At 40.9% G+C, this 14,137-nt stretch overlaps 1 protein-coding gene across 1 annotated transcript in view; it reads right to left on the reverse strand.

Annotated features, from left to right (window-relative positions):
* The window catches only part of MRE11 (MRE11 homolog, double strand break repair nuclease), a 62,245-nt gene continuing 54,220 nt past the window's right edge, over positions 6,113 to 14,137 (reverse strand). Inside the window, 2 exon segments of the mRNA XM_003129788.5 lie at positions 6,113 to 9,395; positions 11,751 to 11,829. Coding sequence (XP_003129836.2) covers positions 9,339 to 9,395; positions 11,751 to 11,829 — 136 coding nt within the window. The 3' untranslated portion in view covers positions 6,113 to 9,338.

The raw sequence follows: 14,137 nt of genomic DNA on the forward strand, positions 1-14,137 counted from the left end.
CAGAGAAGCCCTCCTTGATGTAAAAAGTCCCCACACCCACAGTCCTTCTCTGCTGACCGTCACAGTTGGCAGAGGGGAGGGAAGAGCACTTAGCATCAGGCCAGCACGGGACAGTCACACAAAGTTTGTCTGTTTTCGTGGCAAAAGTTGAACGTCATCTTACTTGAGTTGCAAGTGAACCAGGTAGGGCTAACACACAAAGTGTGACGGAAGAGAGGCCTAAATGCAGTAAAAAGGGAAAATGTGTGGACAGGTTATGCTGGGAATTGGTTTCCCAGCTTCAGGGCACCGGAGTCATAGGGTAAAATGGCATATTTAGGGTAAGCTAAAGAAAGTAGACACAAGCAACTCACAGTTTGTGGCTCTGATTTTTTTTTGTAAGTTGCTTGAACTCACTCTGCACTTTTACGTAGGACTTTATGAATGGTGGTGTAGGTGTTGGACCGACTCATCACAGCCCATGTAGCCCAAGATGTAGATAAATGGTAGCACTCCTTGTAACCACCCCGGGACTGCTGGTTAGCGTTGGTGATCCAGGGTGCCGTCCTCCACTATCTGCTCCTCTTGAAGTAAATGTTCCCCTGGGTAATCCCAGTTGTCCCTACTGGCTGAACCATCACTCACCAATCACTCCAAATTGTCCCTCTACTTACCACCTCTGTTGAAAGCCCAGATCAACATTACATTTGCAACATTTGGTTGGACATTTCTACCCGGAATACCCACACACTTAAAATTCAACTGGCTCCAAACTAAACTCATCATACCCTACTCTCCCTTCATGTTCTTATATTTGTTCCTTTTCCTGTTCACCAGGTCACTATGGTAGAATATTAAGGTCTTATCACAACCCACCAATTTCACGATGCCATGTATCCGAAGAGGCTATTTCTGTCTAGAATCCTCTCCTCTCCCACACCTGGGCCAGAAAAACTTCTCTTCCCTCTTCAAGACTGAGCTCAAGTGTTGTCTCTCCTGTGAAGATTCACTGAGTCCCTTGACAGCCACAGTCCCAGAATGAGTAGCCAGTGTCCCCAGATCTTCTCATATAAAACTACTCTCATTCCTTAAAAACTCAATATAGAACTACCATATGATGCAGCAATCCCACTCCTGGGCATATACTTAAAGAAAACCATAATTCAAAAATATGCATGCACCCCAATGTCCACTGCAGCACTATTTACAATAGCCAAGACATGGAAGCAAATGAAATGTCTATCGACAGATGAATGGATAAAAAAAAATGTGGTGCACATGTGCAATGGAATATTATTCAGCCATAAAAAAATAAAATGATGCCATTGGCAGCAATATGGATGGACCTAGAGATTATTACACTAAGTGAAGTAAGTCAGATAAAGATATAGCATATGAGATCATAAATATGATATTTGATAAAAAATGATACAAAGAACTTATAAAATAGAACAGACTCAAAGATTTAGAAACCAAATTTATGGCTACCAAAGGGGAAATGTGTTTGGGGGGGAATAAATTAAAAAGTTGGGACTAACATATACGCCCCGGTTTTTTTTTTTTTTGGTCTTTTTGCCATTTCTTGGGCTGCTCCCACGGCATATGGAGGTTCCCAGGCTAGGGGTCCAATCAGAGCTGTAGCTGCCGGTCTACGCCAGAGCCACAGCAACTCGGGATCCGAGCCACGTCTGCGACCTACACCACATCTCACGGCAACACCGGATCCTTAACCCACTGAGCGAGGCCAGGGACTGAACCCGAAACCTCATGGTTCCTAGTCAGATTCGTTAACCACTGAACCACGAAGGGAACTCCCAATATGCACTGTTATATGTAAAACAGATAAGTAACAAGGTGCTACTGTATAGCACAGGGAACTCCACTCAATATTCGGTAATAACCTATGTGGGAAAATAAGCTAAAAAAGAATGGATGTGTATAACAGAATCACTTTGCTATAAACCAGAAACTAACACAACATTGTAAGTCAGCTACACTCTAATAAACATTTTTAAAAAAAAGAAACAAGAGGGAGTGCCCTTCACTGCTCAGCAGTTAACAAACCTGACTAGGATCCATGAGGATGACAGTTCGATCCCTGGCCTCTCTCAGTGGGTTACGGATCCCATGCTGCCCATGAGCTGTGGTGTAGGTCACAAACGCGGCTCAGTTCCCTCGTTGCTGTGGCTGTGCTGAAGGTCGGCAGCTGTAGCTCTAATTCGACCCCTAGCCTGGGCACCTCCATATGCTGCGGGTGCGGCCCTAAAAAGCAAAAATTTAAAAGTTTTTTTAAAAAAGAAATAAGAAAAAATAAATTACTGCATAAATAAACTGCTCCCATAGCATGTGATCTGTTCTGTGATGTTGCCCCTTCCCTTGTGGTAGTTGATCTGTGGTTTATCTGTCTTTTCAATTCAACCGTCAGCTCTTCCAGGATCTTCTTATCACCTCCTAGATCCTAGCCCAGTGCCCAGACAGGGGAAATGGGCAGGACTGTGGTAGAGACTTTGAACGTGGAATCAGACCACCTAAGATGCAAGTCTTTATTTTTCTGAATACTGCTTTTTCTATCTAGTCACATCCAGGGACATAGCTAGATTATAATCACTTAAAATTATATCAACCACATCTTCTAAACTCAATGTAAAAATCTACCTTCTTTGAAAATAACTGTTTTCTGCTTCTATTGCCGGTTAATCACTTAAAATGAGGATTTCTTCCATAAACCTCTGAGAAGGCAAAGAGGAGGTCGAGTAGGTAGGTAGAGCTGTGGAATTAACATTAGAAGGAGACCTTTCTTCTGTAATCCTCAGGTTGAGTCATGTTTCTTCGCACCAGCTCTAGTTCTATGCTCTTAATTGCCCTTGAGCTATTTTTTCCTCTTTCCCTTTTATTTCTGCTGTGTGCTTTGTTTCAAATCAGATCCTCAGAAAGTGAAAGAGGATAATTACACAGGATATTTAAGCCATTTGAAATTTATAGACGGAGGAATGAATGATGATTAGTGGTGTTTTTTTTTTTATAGCAATACCAAATAAAAAAATGTAAAGCTATTTCTAGAAAGCATCACCAGATCTGCAACTCATTTTCACAGGATGTAAGCAAGAGCTGTCATTGATCTTACACTCTTTTGAAAAATGCTTTAATAATTTTTTTTTTAATGACCCATGGACGCCGTTGGTTCTGAATGTCAGACTAAAAAAAGTCGTCTTTTCCATATTACTTTTATACTGACTTCTATTTTATAAAGTTCATGCTATGACAAAGACAAATTTTAGGCAATTACAGTTGTAAACTCAGCTCGCAGGCAAGGGAACCAAGGAAGGCGGTGGTGTTTGAAATATGACCATACTTCTCTGAGGAAAAGAACCATTTGCAGTGAAGTAAACATGTAAAGGTCAGATCCCGGCCAGTCACATTACTTTAAAAAATCACGTCAAAAGGAGTTCCCTTTATGACTCTGTGGATAACGAACCCAACTGGCATCCATGAGGTTGTGGGTTCGATCCCTGGCCTTGCTCAGTGGGTTAAGGAATCTGGTGTTGAGCTATGGTGTAGGTTGCAGATGTGGCTCAGATCTGGCGTTGCTGTGGCTGTGGTGTAGGCTGGCAGCTGTAGCTCCGATTCGACCCCTAGCCTGGGAACCTCATATGCTGAGGGTGAGGCCTTAAAAAGCAAAAAAAAAAAAAAAACCCAAAAAACAAAAAAAACCAAAAACACATTAAGGATATCATAAAAGCCTGACATTAAGAGCAGACTAATAACATCTAACCTAAATCATGTGAGAAAAAAGCCACATCATTTATACTATATTTGGAGATGTAATTACTAAATGAAAGGTCTTAAATGTAGGTGACTTCTGGAGCGGACCCCCAGCCTGGGTTTGACAGACCCCCCACCCAGCCTGGGTTTAAAGTTTCACCCTGAGCTTATCTCTACACAGCCTCTTCTAAACTATGTAACAACTTTCTATGTCAGCCTCTGGCATTAGACTGAACTTCCTTGCGTGGAAACATTCTGTGCTTTTCATCCTTTAAACACAGAGCAGGCTCTTATCATGAATGTATATATGAAAACATAAATAGAGTTTTTTTTATAAGACATAGGTTTTAAAAAAATAAAATAGTTTTTTTAAGGCAAAAAATTCCAACACATAGAGCTCCCTTGCGGCTCAATGGGTTGAGGATCCAGTGTTGTCCCTGCTGCGGCTCAGACTGCTGCTGGGTGTGGGTTTAGTCTCTGCCCCAGGAACTTCTGCATGCTGCCAGAATGGCGAAAAGAAAAAAAAAAAAAAATTCCAACACGTGCATAGAACTAAACCAAAGCTATTAATTTCACCATCACTCCTTGACAATAGAAATGTCCCTTATAAACACAACTGGCTGTGTCCTGTAGAAGTATAGGGTATAGATTACAGAACAAGCTGTTTTATTTACTCCTGAACCACTTCCTTACATATAACTAAAAACTGCCACCGAGTCACATTGACTCAGTTGGCTGATGAGACCAGTGACCTATCTCTGACCATGACAATAAGGACCTGTTACAGGTAAAGACTGATCCTTCTCTTCAGGACACTCCTTTATTTTCTGAGTATAAATGGTATTTTTAAAATAGTACTGAAGAACATGAAGAAAATGAAAATCATCAAAATCAATGCTATTAACATTTTGGTAGGTTCCCTTTCAATTTTTTACGTAATTGAAATGACATTTTATTAGTTTTGTGTCGATTACATCATTCTGAGCATTTTCCATGTTGCTATATTTTTCTCAAAAAGTCCTTTTTAGAGTTCCCATTGTGGCTCAACAAGTTAAGAACCCGACTATTACCCATGAGGATGAGGGTTCTATCCCTGGCCTTACTCAGTGGGCTAAGGATCTGGCGTTGCCACAAACTGTGGCATAGGTATCAGATGCAGCTTGGCTCTGCTGTTGCTGTGGCTGTGGTGTAGGCTGGCAGCTGCCCAGGAACTTCTATATGTTGCAGATGTGGGTCTAAAAAGAAAAAAATAAATAAATTAAAAGGAAAAAAATCCCTTTTAACGGCTGCATGTGGAGTTGCCTGGTGGCCTAGTAGTTAAAAGGATCTGGTGTTGTCACTTTTTTTTTTTCAGGGCTGCACCTGCGGCACATGGAGGTTCCCAGGCTAGGGGTCAGAGCTGGGGCCGCCAGCCTACACCACAGCCACAGCAATGCCAAATCCGAGCCTAATCTGTGACCTATACCACAGCTCACAGCAATGCTGGATCCTTAACCCACTGAGCAAGGCCAGGGATCAAACCTGCGTCATGGCTGCTGGTCAGATTCGTTTCCTCTGAACTACGATGGGAACACCTGTGGCTTGGGTTTGATCCCTGGCCCAGGAACCAATATGGGTTCATGGGTTCATTTTTTTTTTTTTTTTTGGCATGCCACAGGTGCAGCCAAAAAAAAAAAAAAAAAGTTGCATATTTTGTCTCATGGAATACCATACATAACATTATCTTTCATTGTAATAAATAATGTTTGATGGTTTCATCTTTTATATAAATATTTTAGGGCTTTTATATAGAAATATAGTATAATAAACTTACACGTGTCCATCACCCAGCTTCAATCCACTTTCCCTCCCCAGTCCAGATTATTTTGAAGCAAATTCCAGACATTAGATTATTATGACATTTAATTTGACACTTTAGGTGTTTCCATCGTGGTTCAGTGGAAACGAACCTGGCTGGTATCCCTAAGGATGCAAGTTCAATTCCTGGCTTCGCTCAGTGGGTTAAGGATCTGGCATTGCCGTGAGCTGTGGTGTAGGCCGGGAGCTACAGCTCTGATTTGACCCCTAGCCTGAAAACCTCCATAAGCTGCGGGAGCGGCCCTTAAAAAAAAAAAAAATTATACACTGGAAAGCAGTAAATTATCCTTACAAACAGACAATGATGGTTTAATTAGGAGAGTTTGAGAAAGAAGGAAAAATCAGGATGTCAGAGTAAGTACCAAGGTGAACATACATGGAGACTGAAATATTTCACTATACAATTTGATGGGGTGGGTTTTTTTGTCTTTTTTGTTTTAGAAATATTAAAAGGGAATGAGATACATAAATGATGAAATGTGGACATTTTTCATTCAAGAACATGGAAGCTCACTGGACTCAAAAAAACCCAAATCTTTATTCTACAAAACTTTTATAATAAATCTTAATGGCAGTTGGCTTTAAGAAGCCATAAAATACTTTGAGTTAAACATAGGAGAGAGACAAAAACAGACATCAGATTGTATTTGGGGAAGCTTATTTTTAATTATAGTACATTCAACAGAAAAAATTTACAATGGGAAACTTTTTAATTCAATTTTTTCTAATAAATTTTTTCCTCTTTATTAAAACATAAAACATTTGCTTCTTGAAATTTTCTATGTAAAATTTATCAAGTTTGCAATTTCCTTAGTAACAGGCTGAGCCAGGTGAAATATGTATAGCAATTAACGTGTAAAATTAGAAAGCTAATTTTGGTTTTACTGCATAGATTTAGTATTATGGCATAGGTTCCAAACTGACTGCAAAACCCACACTGACTTCTATATTCTAGATTTGGAAGCACCACCTTGTGGCCAAAGTCAGAACTTCTGAATGGTCAAGACTAGCTTCCCAGAGAAAACAGGTGGGCTTCAGAGGCACTGGTAAAATTCTATTTCCTGACCTATAAAGAGAATGAATGCCATGAGACTCCCCTTATCATTCATTGTCTGTTAAACCACATGACTTTCTTGTTATTGTGTCTCATAAGTTGAAAAGTTCAGGGGGAAAAATGTCCAATGGGCCCCTGAATTGAAAGTCATATGCCTAAATGCTTGAATTTTCTAAGTGCAGTTTTATTTCCTAGAACTGTAAATGCACTATTATATTTTTGATATAAAACACCGGAAAGAGAGCTATTCTTCGGTAAACGATGGAAGGATTTTTCCCCCGGCATGTTTCCATCACGGCTCTCTCCCAGCCGCTGCAGGGGCCCTACAATCATCTGGAATCCGCAACTATACCAACGTGTCTGAAAACCGCCCCCCAAACCCTAGACCTTACTGCATCGACACAGACTATCAAGGATATGGAGCATATTTTACTGTGGAGCAATATTCCTCAAAAAGGTCCCCTGTTTATTTACTGAATTTCCAGGAACTGACCCACGCTATTCACAAAATGACCCGAATTAGCTGAGAATTTCACCCTCTCTCGCTGCCACAGAAGCACTTCTCCCAGGAGCTAATAGCTGCATCACATTCAGTGCCTCTTTCATAGTGCAGAGCAGTTTTAGAAAGGGAGAAAGCCTTACTCTCGAGAGCTGTTGGGATGCTTTGCTAGGCTTTCCACCTCCTTCACTCTGACCCTCACCCCAGCACGTCTCGGGCTGAGCCTGCCCTGGGCAGGGGTGGCACTGTATCGCCCAGAGACCGCCACCACACCAGCTCCTCTCCCACCCTGGAAAGCAATTCTTGGTCATTGTTTCATCTCTGCTTCATTCAAATACTGGGGAAATTAAAGATGAGGGCAGAGGTGCCCGAGAATATTTTGCATGACAAGGCCTTCTGCTGAGTGATTGCTACCTGCTAAAATAATCGTTATGCTCCAGTGAGGTACAGAAAAGAAGACTCTTTTTTTTTTTTCTTTTCTTTTTAGGGCAGCGCCTGTGGCACAAGGAAGTTCTCAGGCTAAGGGTCAAATCAGAGCTGCATCTATGACCTACACCACAGCGCATGGCAATGCCAGATCCTTTAAGCCACTGAACGAGGCCAGGGATTGAACCCACAGCCTCATAGATATTAGTCAGATTCTTAACCTGCTGAGCCATGACAGGAACTACCAGAAAATATTTTTGAAGAAACTAAGGTTACATCACAATTCTTGACTTAGTGGGGGAAAAACTGTAACTGTAATGTATACATGTAAGGATAACCTGACCCCCTTGCTGTACAGTGGGAAAATAAAAAAAACAAAAAAACAAAAAAAAACAATTCTTGACTTAGACCCTTTCAAAGGGCTAAAGATATGGAGGCAGCCAGTACGCAAATATTGCCTTTTCCAGTTTGACTTATTCTAGGTATGACGATACCAATAATCAGGAATATCACTCGGTCTAGTGTTGATTTCTACATTTGAAATGTCAGGCTGTGGTACTGCCAAGGTCTATAACTTCCCTAAGGAGTTCTGAAATACAGCTGCATCAGAAGATGAAAAGAAGGAATACTCTCGAGGCTCTTTTAACTGAGTCTTAGAAAGGTGAATGGGATTTTGAACTTAAATCTGAAAAGGTCAAATTCTTACATCCCCCTGAACATAAGTAAGAAAATGTAACATGACCTGCTAAAATGACCTGCTTCTCTAAGATTTTGAAATTGCCCATGTTCGATGTTAAAATAAAATATTATAAACGAGAAACCTTGGCATTGATATCCCACAGAAGTTACATTTCAATATTTTCATCTAATATAACCGTAAAGGTCAACTGACCACTCTATCTAAAAAAAAGTAAAAATTCTTCCTCTTTTTCTAAGATACGGTTAAATTATTTTAACCCTTTCCTCCTAGAAACAGACGAGAGAGAAAGAGAAGATCATTAACAATGGAAAATTATTAATAATGGAAAATAATGGAGAAAACTACTACTGTTCAATGGTCACACAATTTTTTGAAATCTTGGCTACAACTGCAATGAAAACCTCGATAATCTGACAGGTCTTTTTAATATAAACATATCTAATTATTCAAAGTCTATGTCATCATTCAAATTCTCTGGCTGACACTATCACAAGCATTAGAAAAAGAACACATACACAGGAATAAACAGTGAGCTTAGGCACAATTTCACAGAGATTGTTTTACCTGCAGGAGATCCAAGATGTGTAGAAACTACTAAGGTTATAAAAGGGTTAGACTCCATAAGCTCTTTCCCTCAACTTTGGCTAAACATGAAATACTCACACAGTCTTTGATTATAAAGCAGAAACATACAATGGTGTGTTTATTTTAGTCCTTAAGAATGATATTTAAGCAAAGTTCTCACTCAGTAAGGCGTATACGAATGTATGTCAGGAAAATACCATTCCAAGTTTCACAGAGCATTTAGAGAACAGGTAACACATTGACACATAAGGAGAATCAATGCTATTCTATATGCCCTGAAGCTGGGAAGTTTCCTTATGGAGTCATGTTCAGGAAATATTAAAAAGCAAAAATCTTTACACATTAGTGTCTTTGTTAAGAATCATTTGAATTCTTCAGTGAACAGGACTACTCAAGAAACCTTCAGCTGGTAAACTTTTAATGCAATGTTTTGATCTTTCCCGACTCTTGAAAACTTCAAACTGCCATTAAATATATTATCTTCTGTTTCTTCTTAAAGAACTAAGGTTCATAAAAGGATCATCATCGTCATCCTGAAATGACATCCAAACGTCAAGTTAGTGACTGTCCCGTGTCCCACTGAGACAAGACAGTTCTTTTGGGCAAAACGATAGTAAGAGCTATTTTCTCCTTTCACACAGGATGGACTTTCACTTCTCTGCTTTCTTTATAAATATGAATAGTTTGTCAATGTTTTCTCTTCTTCCCTTCCTCAGTGGCCATTTTATTGTTAAAATCAATAAGTTCAATTCTTAGCAAGCATTAAAAATAAAAATGTATCCTGCTCTGTATGTGTGTATATGTACACTCACAATACATACCACAGATATTTTTCTCAATTATTCACCCTGATGAAAGCAAGCAAGGAGTGGGTAATAGATTCTCCAAGTCATTTCTATTAGTTTTTTTTTTTTCATTTACATTTTATTACTGGTGTATCTGATGTTCTGGAAACTCAGAGCCAAAAAAATAATGAAGCCACATGACCTAATTTAGAAATAGCTGTAATTTTTATTCCCATTACCCATTTAATGCTAGAAATAGGTAGCTACTCTCGGGCTGATGCAAGAAACAATCTAGCAAAGCAATCTTTTTAATATTTTTTTGGAAAAATAAGTAGATGGACTATTTTAGTTTCTAAGCGTTCCCATGCTGCCAGGCTGTAGATTACATGCATAGGAAGAACAGGCAGGAATATCAGATGCTAACGGAGAGTTTACTTAGAATGAAAATTAACAAAACCTAGATAAGCCCAAAATACGTAATTTGATAAAGATGACATATAATCAATGATTATATATTCTAATATTCTATAACTAAATATTCAGAAAAGAAAAATTTGTAGTTTTGATTTACGTTTAAGACATTAATAAAAAGGGATAATTATTTGGTGTCAGGCTTTGTTGGTGATATGAACATACCCAGATGTCTGCTAGATTAGCTGTCATCTAGTGATGCCTTGAGAAATACCAATTTGCTTTCATTTACTGGTTCATTTCTGCTATTATATAAAAGGCAGAACTTGTTAGTAAACCAGCAGGAAATCCAAATGAAAGAATAATAGAGAATTTGTTAATAGTTTTTCTTTGCAGTTGACATGAACAATGGATTTCGATTAAGTAACATATAACCGTATGTGTATCTAGATATTTTGGAATCGATAAGCCAGTTGACAACTGCGCACTTCTCTCCAGGGGGCAACATGTTAGTGTTTCGTAGGCAGACTGAGCTCATGCTGCCATTTTCCCCTGCAGCCTGAGTTCTGGGGAGGCTTCTCCTCAAGCTGTTTCAAAACCACAGCTGGGATACAGGGAACATGACAGCAGCAGCTAAAGCTCAAAATCAAAGGTGTGAGTCACATGTTACAACAGGGATGAATGTGGAGGACATGATGCTCAGGGCAGTAAGCCAGGCACACACACAAGGACAAACACTGTAGCAGTCCACTCACAGGAAGCACTGAGAGGGGTCAAAACCATAAAGAAAATAGAAGAGTAGCTGCCAGGGGCTGAGGGGAGGGGGAAATGGGGCGATGCTGTTCAATGGCTATAGAGTTTCAGTTTGGGAAGATGAAAAGCTTCTGGAGATTACTGCAAAGCAATGTGAACACCGGAGTTCCTGTTGTGGCTCAGCGGGTTAAGAACCCAACAAGTTTCCATGAGGATGCAGGTTCGAGTGCTGGCCTTGCTCGGTGGGTTAAGGATCCAGAGCTGCCACAAGCTGCAGCATGGGTCATAGATGCAGCTCAGATCCGGTATTGCTGTGGCTGTGGCGCAGGCCTGCAGGTGCAGCTCCTATTTGACCCCTCGCCTGGGAACTTCCATATGCTGCAGGTGTGGCCCTAAAAAGAAAAAAAAAAAAACAAAACAGTGTGAATATGCATAACACTAGTGATTTAACCGTATATTTAAAACAAGCTAGAAGGGTTCGGTTTTATGTAATGTGTTTCTGCAGCGACTGAAAAGCGCCACCACGTACCGCCTTAGGTGGGAAAAGGGTAGCGCGTGTACGGGGTCTCAGTGAACATTCTATTCTAAGGTGATGTTAAACGCTTTCACGGTCTCATCATCATCCTCCTCATCTCTCCAAGTACAAATGACAGAAGCTGGAAAAACGATTCGGATCCTACTACCACGTGGGCAAATTAAATAAGAGCGGGAGTGAACATTATGTGTTAAAAACCCGCAAGCCTTTCACAGCTGCAATGTTTCCACGGATGAGCACTCAGCAGAGGCTGTTCACTAGCTCGACATTAACTACAGTTCAAAGGGCGGGGATCAATGGAACCACCTTTAGAAATAATTTTCGGGCAACTAGCTTGGCAGGCCCTATTTGGATTTCATAAACAGTTAAACACGTTTTTCAGATGTATAATATGACTTTATTACCTCATCTGATTCAAAATCGACCCCTCTAGCCACCTGGCTCTGGGACGCGCGTTTGCTTGATGACGACGTGCTCAACCACCTAGAGCAAAACACGAGAAAAACAGAGAAAATGAGCCAAAGACCTCATCACAGGAGGGAGCCTTTCTAAGTTTTCCATGTTTGTAGCAGCCAAGGATAAAAATAATACATTCCCTTCGAGCTACGTTTAAGAGGCAGGAAAAGCTTAGTGGCGAGGAAAAGGACTCTTCTGAAGTCAGGGTTTGAATTCCAGCTTGCCCTTCACTAGCTACACGGCTTCAAGCAGGTTATCCGCCTTTCTGGGCCACCATTTCCTCACCTGTACGAAGAGGATGATAATTTTTAAAAAATTAAATGTGTTAGGAGTTCCCATCATGGCTCAATGGTTAACAAATCCGACTAGGAACCATGAGGTTGCGAGTTCGATCCCTGGCCTTGCTCAGTGGGTTAAGGATCTGGCGTTGCCGTGAGCTGTGGTGTAGGTCACAGACGTGGCTCGGATCTGCTGTTGCTGTGGCTGTGGTGTAGGCCGGTGGCTACAGCTTCGACTCGAGCCCTAGCCTGGGAACCTCCATATGCCGAGGAAGCGGCGCTAGAAAAGGCAAAAAGACAAAAAAAGAAAAAAAGATTAAATGTGTTAGTGTACTTGAACACTCTGATCAGTGCCTGACACCTATGAAGGACCTCGCAGATGTGTGCTTTCATTACAGGTCTTAATGTGTATGAACATGTATCTTGCTACCATCCCCCACTCCTGAAAATGATGGGGGAAATACTGAAATACTCCATTTGAATATTCTAATTGAAATATTCTAATTCGAATCTCAGTTATGTTTCCATAACAGGATAAAAGGATCTTAGGAAAGGCTCATCTCTTTCTTGGGTTGCCTCCCTGTTTATATTACTTGTGTTCAGTCCAAATCAAACAGCAAATATTTACTTGCCAGGTCCTGTGATAGGCCCCGGGAAACAGCAGGAAGCGAGATAATTGGGAATCTACCTTTATGAAGCTGAACTTGTAGTAATGGAACTCATATTCCTATGTCTTTTTACTAATGAAAATTTTAAGTCATCTAAGAACAGAGACCGGCAACCTTGGCCAGCAGGCCAAATCCAGCCTGCCTGTTCTTTACGGCCTGTGAGCTAAGAATAGTCTTCACGGTGTGAAATGGGTACATGAGTACCTACAGAATATCCCCAATTTTGCCTCTCGGCCCACAAACCCTAAAATATTTATCACCTGGCCCTTTAAGAAAAAGTTTGCTGACTGCTTTCTTAATGAAAGCAGTGTTTGTAAATTCTTAGCCAACAATTTATTACCATGCTTTGGGATGATATCACAGCAAAAGAAATATATCTGCAGGTCTTGTCTGGACAAATACATTGTGAGCCAAGAGGTCTTATGTCAGAAGGAAACAGAAAAACCTACAGGTTCTTAAGTGCAGAAGTAAAGGGATGCCGAGCAAACCTGAAGAGCATAGCTTTAGAGGTAAGAGACCAAGGAACTTAATAGTCATCTGGGGAGTCCCCATTTTCTGTACTTGACCTAAGCAGTGGCTGGCCATTGTTGACTTGTTTCCATCTGTGACAGGAAGAAGCAGGTCATTGAAGGCATAAAGCCACAGGGTCAGCCTGGCAGCTTAGGCAATGTTGCTGCAGAGGCTGGAGGAAGGATGGGTACAGAAAGACATACCCACTGAGACCCGACCGCTTGCTGATGTCTCCCCACAAAATGATGCTGAGAAACAAGCCAGGTATCTATACCAGATGCTGGCTCATCTGATCACAGCAGGAACCCTAATTCTGCACCAGGGGATCTAAGACACAAAGATCTAGTCTATGAGAGAGCACCTGTTCTTGGAGGGAATCGAAGAATGGTTTTACTGGTTGTTTTTTTTTTTTTTTCCCCTGCTTTTTAGGGCCGCACCTGCAGCATATGGAGATTCCCAGGCTAGGAGTCCAATCGGAGCAATAGCTGCCGGCCTACACCACAGCCACAGCAACGCCAGATCCCAGCTCCGTCTTCGACCTACACCACAGCTCATGACAATGCCAGATCGTTAACCCACTGGTTGAGGCCAGGGATTGAACCTGAAACCTCATGGTTCCTAGTCAGATTCATTTCCGCTGCACCACAAGCCATGACGGGAACTCCAGGTTTTTTCGTTTATTTAATTAAAGTTTTGCAATGTTGTGCCAATTTCTGCTGTACAGCAAAGTTAAAGTGACCCAGTCATACGTATATACATTCCCTTTCTTATACTATCTTCCATCATGGTCTATCTCAAGAGACTGAACAGTTCCCTGTGCTGTACTGTAGAACTCATTGCTTAGCCATTCTAAATGTAATAGTTTTTATTTACCAGCCC

This window comes from Sus scrofa, chromosome 9 (genome assembly GCF_000003025.6).
Source record: "Sus scrofa isolate TJ Tabasco breed Duroc chromosome 9, Sscrofa11.1, whole genome shotgun sequence".
NCBI lineage: Eukaryota > Metazoa > Chordata > Mammalia > Artiodactyla > Suidae > Sus > Sus scrofa.